This window comes from Anomaloglossus baeobatrachus, unplaced genomic scaffold, assembly GCF_048569485.1.
Source record: "Anomaloglossus baeobatrachus isolate aAnoBae1 unplaced genomic scaffold, aAnoBae1.hap1 Scaffold_2388, whole genome shotgun sequence".
NCBI lineage: Eukaryota > Metazoa > Chordata > Amphibia > Anura > Aromobatidae > Anomaloglossus > Anomaloglossus baeobatrachus.
The window spans coordinates 78,254-87,500 of record NW_027442039.1 but is presented as its reverse complement, the minus strand read 5'-3'; the positions used below and the strand labels follow the sequence as shown (position 1 = coordinate 87,500).

At 44.0% G+C, this 9,247-nt stretch overlaps 1 protein-coding gene across 2 annotated transcripts in view; it reads right to left on the bottom strand.

Annotated features, from left to right (window-relative positions):
* Window positions 1-2,905, bottom strand: part of LOC142261681 (uncharacterized) — a 5,137-nt gene extending 2,232 nt beyond the window's left edge. For both annotated transcript variants that reach the window (XM_075332140.1, XM_075332141.1), the window contains exons 1-4: window positions 2,762-2,905; window positions 2,447-2,626; window positions 2,242-2,365; window positions 2,045-2,158 (exon numbers count right to left, since the gene is read on the bottom strand). In XM_075332140.1, coding sequence (XP_075188255.1) covers window positions 2,045-2,158; window positions 2,242-2,365; window positions 2,447-2,626; window positions 2,762-2,839 — 496 coding nt within the window. In that variant the 5' untranslated portion in view covers window positions 2,840-2,905. The remainder of the gene's footprint in view (window positions 1-2,044; window positions 2,159-2,241; window positions 2,366-2,446; window positions 2,627-2,761) is intronic.
* Window positions 2,906-9,247: the final 6,342 nt, after the last annotated feature.

Here is a 9,247-nt window from a genome sequence, read left to right as displayed (position 1 = left end):
TCCACAATATAGACAATTTCAAAGAGATTTTTTTTGCCAAGATAACAATAAAATAGTTAAAGTCAGATGCTGGAACTTTAACAGGGATGTCTGAGACTGTAACACTGGTGGCCTATCCTTAGGCTTTGTAACCAAAGCAGGTAGCAGGGTCTTGCTGTCTGTGAAGGTAAACATTTGGGCTCAATTCATCAAGTCCGGCTTGATTCATCAACACCAGCCTGTCTCCTCTTCAGCTTTAGACTCCTACAATTGAGACCTTTAGTCACATGACATGATGTCATAAAGATCCTTAAGCAGTCCTATAATTGGCATATAAACACTAAGGCCCCTAGGAGAATGGGAGTCCTGTGAAATTGCCCAGTTTGCTCTCCCTTTCCCCTAATGCCAGTCCTGCATGCCAGCCTGTCTTCTGTTCAGTTCATTTAGACTCCTAAAATTAAAAGACCTTTGGTTACATCATGTCACATGACTTTGTAGTCATCAAAGATCCTTAAAGGAAGGGTATCGCGTTTTTTATTTTTGTATTAATAATAGTGATTATGAAATCAAGTATTTTTAATACAAAATTAAAAATCACTACTTATTTAGTTTTTATTTAATTCTAATTTTACTGAAGGCACTGGGGGTTGCCCTGTTGGATTTGCTTTTTGTAATGACAGATGGCAGCCCTCTGTGCATAGACTCTGATAGTCGGGCTCCGATCCCATTTAGAAACATTAGAGAAGGCGTCTTCTGTGAAATGGATGTGCCCCATGGGCTGTCCAGATCACAGCAGAGATCAGCGCCATCATTGTGGAGCTCACAGCATATGCTGTTTGCTCCACTTTACCCCTGTCAACCACCGGGATGTGTGAGTATGGGGTGCCGGGCCGCCTCCCCTCCCCTCCCATTACCGTCTCCAATGAAACCCCCTTCCCTAACCACAGTCTCTGCTACCGTCTCCAATGCTCCAATGACACCCCCTCCACTCTCCTTGCTGCAGCCGCTGCGTGCATGCAGAGCAATGCGTGAGAACCAGCGCCCCTCCCCCACCGCCGCTGCTACCGTCTCCAATGACATCCCTCGCTTCCCCCCTGTGCCATGTATCTAATCCTATCCTGTGTGATACTGTCTGCTGAGCTGTGTATCTAATCCTATCCTGTGTGATACTGTCTGCTGAGCTGTGTATTTAATCCTCTCCTGTGAGGTACCATCTGCTGAGCCTTGTAGCTAATCCTATCCTGTGTGATACAGTCTGCTGAGCTGTGTATCTAATTCTCTCCTGCGTGATACTGTCTGCTGAGCTGTGTATCTAATCCTATCCTGTGTGATACTCCTGCTGTCCTTGGTGACACTTTAGACATTTCTGGTCACCAGTAAAATGGCTCTGGACTGTGTCCCTACACTTCATTCGCTCTTATCTGTTGGAAACACCCAGATTGGGAGGGGGAGGTGACATCACACACAGGAGAGCAGATTCTGACCACTTTTACTGCAGCTGTAATCGAGGCTATTTCTACAGTAGGATTTTTGTAAGACTTCAGTAGCTGCTCCCCCTAGTGTTTAAGAGTGGAAAATATCAAACTTTTTATATTTTTTTTTACATTTTGCTCAATTAAAAACAAATAATAATATCTAAAAAAAACAATAAAACATTAACACTTTACATTTTTTCAGTTATTGAAATTTTTATTTTTGGACGACACCTTCCCTTTAATCAATCTTAGAATACAACTGATGGGGACTCTAAAGAGTGGGGATCCTTAGAAATTGCGCACTTTGACTCCTCCCAAAGCTGGCCCTGACTCTAATTACAACTTATTTTTAATCCCATAAAATTGTGCTACTGCTTATTTTTGGGGTATATCTTATTTTCAGGAAAACAGGGTATTCATGAACCCTCTGTAAATCTTTGAGTTTCATCATAACGACATAGAGAAGGCACTGGAAACAAACAGCACAAGAAGCAGAAGCAAAGAAAATACAGCTGAAAAAAAACAGAGCAGAAAACCTAAAAATGTAACACAAAATTAGTGCAGAAAGTACATGAGTAGATATCTCTTACTGGATAGAGGTGGAGGAAACACATCCTGAGGAACATCGGGATCTTCTTGTTTACAGTCCTGTGGGAGAAGAGGACGGGGACATCTCTCTGGTGTTGTCCTCTTACTGGATAGACCTGGAGGAGACACATACAGGGACTGAATTCATTCCTTACATACAGATAATTATAGGCTGTGTGTATTTAGTCCTGTCTATTACCTTGTGATGTGAGGGGCTGGGGATCCTCCATCATGACGCCCTTGTACAGATCTTTGTGTCCTTCTAAATACTCCCACTCCTCCATGGAGAAATAGACGGTGACGTCCTGACATCTTATAGGAACCTGACACATACAATGATACCATCACCCCCAATCCCTTCATAGCGTTACTGTATAATAACCCAGTATTCCCAGCAGTGTCACCTCTCCAGTCAGCAGCTCAATCATCTTGTAGGTGAGTTCTAGGATCTTCTGGTCATTGATGTCCTCATGTATCGGGGGGTGAGGTGGAGGCCCCGTGATTGGGCTCAGGGGTCTGCCCCATCCCTCAGACACAGGGGCCTGACAGCGCTCACTAGAGGTCTTCTTTACTACTGTGTAATCCTGGTTATGGAGAGACACAGTAATAAATCTCACTACAGACATTTCCAGAGTCCTCACCTCTCCAGTTCTGTCCATCTGTTATTCCCATTCCCATAGATAAGAATTATGTAATGTGACATCATCAGAATCTCTCACCTCTCCAGTAAGCCGGAAGAGGATCTCTAGGGTGAGGTGTAATATCCTCTCCGCCATCTTGTCCCTGTCCATATCCATCCTTCATGGGGCAATTAGGAGAATTCTCTTCTATAGAAGATCTCCACTGAGAGGATCCAATATTGTAGGGACCTGAATGGGGAGAAGATGACGATGTAACATCATAAAGAATCTGCTGTAATAATACAATTACTGGAGAGAATAAGGGGAAACATATAATGAGAACATTCTGGGGGAGCATTATACTGTGTGGGGGCAGAAAGGGGCTGAGGACTGAGGGCAGAAAGGGCCTGAGGACTGAGGGCAGAAAGGAGCCGAGGACTGAGGGCAGAAAGGGGCTGAGGACTGAGGGCAGAAAGGGGCTGAGGACTGAGGGCAGAAAGGAGCCGAGGACTGAGGGCAGAAAGGGGCCGAGGACTGAGGGCAGAAAGGGGCCGGGGACCGAGGGCAGAAAGGGTCCGAGGATCAAGAGCAGAAAGGGGCCAAGGACTGAGGGCAGAAAGGGGCCGAGGACTGAGGACAGAAAGGGGCCGAGGACTGAGGGCAGACGGGTTTCCTCACTTCCGGCCTCTCATAGTTGGGGCGTCTGTATCTATCAGAGGAAAAGGAACAAAAACCTCACGATTCATAGAAATCAGCAAGAGAAGAACACCAAGAAAGTCTCAGAGCTGAAGGGGTTAATGCCGCCTGCCCCAGTAATGGGGAATCTCCACACACCTCCACCTGCAGAGCCGCACACTAGATATATAATACCCTGCACCTACCTCCTCCTGCAGAGCCACACACTAGATATATAATACCCTGCACCTACCTCCACCTGCAGAGCCGCACACTAGATATATAATACCCTGCACCTACCTCCACCTGCAGAGCCACACACTAGATATATAATACCCTGCACCTACCTCCACCTGCAGAGCCGCACACTAGATATATAATACCCTGCACCTACCTCCTCCTGCAGAGCCGCACACTAGATATATAATACCCTGCACCTACCTCCACTTGCAGAGCCGCACACTAGATATATAATACCCTGCACCTACCTCCACCTGCAGAGCCGCACACTAGATATATAATACCCTGCACCTACCTCCACCTGCAGAGCCGCACACTAGATATATAAAACCCTGCACCTACCTCCACCTGCAGAGCCGCACACTAGATATATAATACCCTGCACCTACCTCCACCTGCAGAGCCGCACACTAGATATATAATACCCTGCACCTACCTCCACCTGCAGAGCCGCACACTAGATATATAATACCCTGCACCTACCTCCACCTGCAGAGCCGCACACTAGATATATGGCGGCTGCTCTGTGCTTACAGGACCTGTGATGATGTCACATGGAGGGGAGGAGTCAAGGGTCACATGGTCAGCTCCTCAGTGTATGCAGGACTCTGCTGTGCTGGGTGTCATGGTGCTGGGTGAGGGGAGGTTATGTCAGGGGGTCACAGTGAGGTAATGGAGGCTGTATGTAGACAGGACACATCCTGGAAGCCGTGGACGGACATGGAGCAGATATCCTGGAAATACAGGGATGAGCAGTGAAGTCTGAGGGGGCAGTAGCCAAAGCTGTTTCTAGATTGTTCCAGAACTATTTACCTCAGCCACAGTAAGCGAGGGTCACTGAGCTTGTGAGGGGCAGTAAAGTCTGAGGGGGCAGGTAACATAGTAACATAGTTTGTAAGGCGGAAGGAAGACATTATGTCCATCTATTTCAGCCTATTGTTAGTGCAGCTGTTCTGCAGTGTTGAACCAGGGGAAGGTAAAACCCACAGAGCAGGAGCTAATTTTCTTCATAGGGAAAAATATTCTTTCCCGACTCCTAATCTGGGTCAACTATCTACCTGTAAGATTATGCTATTTATAACCCTCTATACTTTTGCTATCAAGAAAAGCATCCATTCCTCTCTTAAATTCATTCAGTGAGTTGGCCGTCACAACTTCCCCAGGAAGAGAGTTCCAGAGCCTCACTGCTCTTACCGTGAAGAACCCTCTTCTATGCTGATGTAGAAATTTTCTTTCTTCCAATCGAAGAGAATGCCCCCTTGTTCTTGTCATAGTCCTTGGTACAAACAGATCATGGGAGAGATCTCTATATGGCCCTCTGATATATTTGTACATGTTTATTAGGTCTCCCCTAAGTCTTCTCTTTTCTAGAGTAAATAGACCTAATTTTGATAACCTTTCTGGGTATTGTAATGCACCCACTCCACTTATTATTTTAGTTGCCCGCCTCTGAACCCTTTCAAGTTCAGTGATGTCTTTCTTGAGCACTGGCGCCCAAAATTGCACACAATACTCCAAGTGTGGTCTGACGAGTGATTTGTACAGAGGGAGAATGATGTTTTCATCTCGTTCCCCCAGACCTCTTCTAATGCATCCCATCACTCTATTTGCTTTGGTGGCAGCTGCCTAACACTGGGCACTCCAATTTAGCTTCTTATTGACTAAGATGCCTAAGTCTTTTTCCATGTCTGATTTCCTCAGCAGTTTCCCATTTAGTAAGTAATCATAGCATCTGTTTCTCCTTCCCATGTGCATAACCTTACATTTATCAGTGTTAAACCTCATTTGCAGTTTTCAGCCCAATTCTCCAATTTACACAAATCCATTTGTAGTTGCAAGCTGTCCTCCTTTGTTTTAACTACCTTACATAGTTTTGTATCATCTGCAAATACTGATATTTTACTCTGTAAACCATCCACCAGATCATTAATAAATATATTAAAAAGTAGAGGTCCCAGTAGAGACCCCTGTGGTACCCCAGTAGTAACCCTGGCCCAATTTGAGAATGCACCATTAATAACCACTCTTTGTTTTCTATCACTAAGCCAGCTACCTACCCATCTACACACATTTTTCCCGAGCCCAAGCTTTCTCATTTTACTTATCAATCTTTTATGTGGGACAGTGTCAAATGCTTTACTAAAGTCAAGATAAATGACATCCAATGATTCTCCTCGGTCCATGTGAGAGCTTACATCCTCATAGAAGCTGATCAGGTTAGTTTGACAGGAGCGATCCTTCATAAATCCATGCTGATATGGAGTTAAACATTTATTAACATTGAGACATTCCATAATAGCATCCCTTAAAACCCTTCAAATATTTTAGGCACAACAGATGTTAAGCTTATCGGCCTATAGTTTCCAGGTTCCCTTTTAGATCCCTTTTTGAATATTGGTACCACATTTGCTTGATGCCAATCCAGTGGAACAGACCCAGTTTCTATAGAGTCTTTAAATATAAGGAATAGAGGCCTGTCCAGCACATTACTTAACTCCCTTAATACCCGAGGGTGAATGCCACCAGGGCCTGGTGATTTGTCAATTTTAATGTTACTAAGTCGGTTCTGCACTTCCTGGGTTAGGCCGGTCATACTTAATGGGGCATTTACATGATCACTCTGCATTTCCCCTGGCATATGATTTTCCTGTGTGAACACAGTTGAGAAAAAAGCATTTAAAACATTTGCTTTTCCCACATCGCTTTCTATGATTTTACCCTCATTGTTCTTTAAAGGGCCGAGACCATCAATTTTAATCTTTTTGCTGTTTATATAATTAAAGAATAGTTTGGGATTTGTTTTGCTTTCCTTAGCAATGAGTCTCTCAGTTTCTACTTTTGCTAAATGTATTTGTTTTTTACACATTTTATTTTTTTCTCTATATCTTTTTAATGCTTCTTCGCTGCCTTCTTGTTTTAGCTTCTTAAATGCCTTGTTCTTATTATTTATTGCCCCTTTCACATCCTTATTTAGCCACATTGGTTTTCTCCTGTTCCTAGCCCTTTTATTTCTGTACGGTATGGCTCGCTTGCAGTGGGTGTTTAATACAGATTTAAAAATTTCCAACTTATTTTCTGTGCTCCCATTTTTGAGGACATTGTCCCAATCAATTCGGCGAAGGTCTTCTCTAAGCTGATCAAACTTTGCTTTCCTGAAATTCAGCGTTTTTGTAACCCCCCTCCAAGGCACCTTACTGAAGGACAAGTGGAATTGTATTATATTGTGGTCACTATTCCCTAGGTGCCCATCCACTCGTACGTCTGTTATTCTATCTGGCCTGTTGCTTAAAATTAAGTCCAGAAGGGCTGCCCCTCTAGTTGGGCCCGGCACAAGTTGGGACAGATAATTATCCTTAGTTACTGACAGAAGCCGGTTTCCTTTCTGAGATACGCAGGTTTCAGTTTCCCAGTCTATATCGGGGTAGTTGAAGTCCCCCATAATAATCACCTCATTGTGATTTGCTGCTTTGTCTATTTGTTTCAATAAAACATTTTCAGTGGTTTGTGTTATATTTGGTGGCTTATAACAAACCCCTATGAGGATTTTATTATTAGTTTTCCCTCCTTGTATCTCCACCCATAGAGACTCCACCGCTTCATTTCCCTCTTGTATATCTTCTCTTAGTCTGGGCTTTAAACTGGACTTTATATATAGACAGACTCCACCCCCTGGACTTTATATATAGACAGACTCCACCCCCTGGACTTTATATATAGACAGACTCCACCCCCTTTCCTGTTTTTACAATCCCTCCTAAACAATTCATATCCTTGCAGGTTAGCTGCCCTGTCATAACTGTCATCTAACCATGTCTCAGTTATTCCTACTATGTCGTATTTTTCCTCATACATTACCAGCTCCAGGTCTTCCATCTTATTGGTCAGGCTTCTTGCATTGGTCAGCATGCAGGAAAGAAGTTTTGCTCCCCTTTTATTAGCTTCCTTCTGAGTACCCTGTCTCTTTACGGCATCTAGTATCCTTGATTAGTTTGTCCTTCTGCTGCATGTTCTTGTCTGCTGTTTTTTCTCCCATCCCCTCTTCTTCTAGTTTAAAGCCCTCCTGATGAGTGTGGCAAGCCTTCTGGCGAACGTGTGTTTCCCAGGTTTTGTGAGGTGTATCCCGTCTCTTGCGAGAAGTCCATCGTAGAGGTAATTCACTCCGTGGTCCAAGAATCCAAATCCTTGCTGCCTGCACCACCGTCATAGCTAGTTGTTCACCTCTAGTATCTTATTCCATCTTCTGATGCCATGACTATCGACTGGGAGGATTGATGAAAAAACAACCTGTACGTTCCGTTTTTTTATTTTCTTCCCCAGAATTTCAAAGTCTTTGCAAATAGTAGGTAGGTCATTTCTTGCAGTGTCGTTTGTGCCTACATGTATCAATAGGAATGGGTAGTCATCCTTGGATCCGAGTATAGTTGGTATCCTGTTGGACACATCCTTGATTTTTGCTCCCGGGAGGCAGCATACTTCTCGTGCGGTTATGTGCGGCCTGCAGATAGTTTCCTCCTTTCCTCTTAGTAGTGAGTCGCCCATAACAACCACTCTTCTTTTCTTTCTGGATACACTGCTTGTTGCTCCTGAGTGTCTTTGAGTGTCTTTTCTTTCTGCTTTTGTTGACAAATTAACTTCTTTTGTTGATAGTGTGTCTTCTCTTGTAGAGACGGTATCATCCTGAGCTGTGCCATTTTCGTTCTCCTGCATGAGGGCTTCATATTGGTTGCTAAGCTGTGTGGGTGGTGTCGACCACTTGATCCGCTGGCTTCTTTTGGTCACATGTGTCCACTTTTCAGCCTCTGTATGTGTTCTGAAGCTTTTTCCACTTTCCGTATCCTGAATTGTTGCTTCTGCTTCATCCAAGAAGTCTTCATGTTCTTTAATTAGCTTCAGCGTTGCTATTCTTTCTTCCAGTCCCTGCACCTTTTCCTCTAAAAGGGCAACAAGTTTGCATTTTTGACATGTGAAGTTGGATTCTTGGTGCGGCAGATCCGTAAACATGTGGCATGTGTTGCAGGTGACCATGTAGATTTTCTTCTCTTCCATATTGCTTGATGCAGTGTATGATGGGTGGAAAGTCAGCAATCGATTAGCTTAAGGCAACTCTTCTCCTCTTCCCAGAATGCACTGGAAATATGCAGATGAGCTTCCTGCTTCTCCAATCCCTGGTTTTGCAGTGTCCTGAAACAATGGCCAATTGGCCAATCAAGCAGTGATACTGTGGTTAGTAAGCCAGGTATTGGTACTTTTGGCAGTGTGGAAAGATGCCAAGTCCTGCTGGAAAATTAAATTTCCATCTCCAAAAAGCTTGTTGGCAGAGGGAAGCATGAAGTGCTCTAAAATTTCCTGGTAGACAGTTGCACTGACTGGTCTTGATAAAACACAGTGGACCTACACCAGAAGATGACATGGCTCCCCAAACCATCACTGATTGTGTAAACTCACACTAGGCTTTAAAAAGCTTGGATTGTGGCCTCTCCACTCTTCCTCCAGACTCTGGGACCTTGATTTCCAAATGAAATGTAAAATTTACTTTCATCTGAAAACAACACCTTGGACCACTGAGCAACAGTCCAGCTCTTTTTCTCCTTGGCCCAGGTAAGACACTTCTGGCATTGTCTATTGGTCATGAGTAGGACTGATCAGATCCAGATTGTAAAACTCCGGATC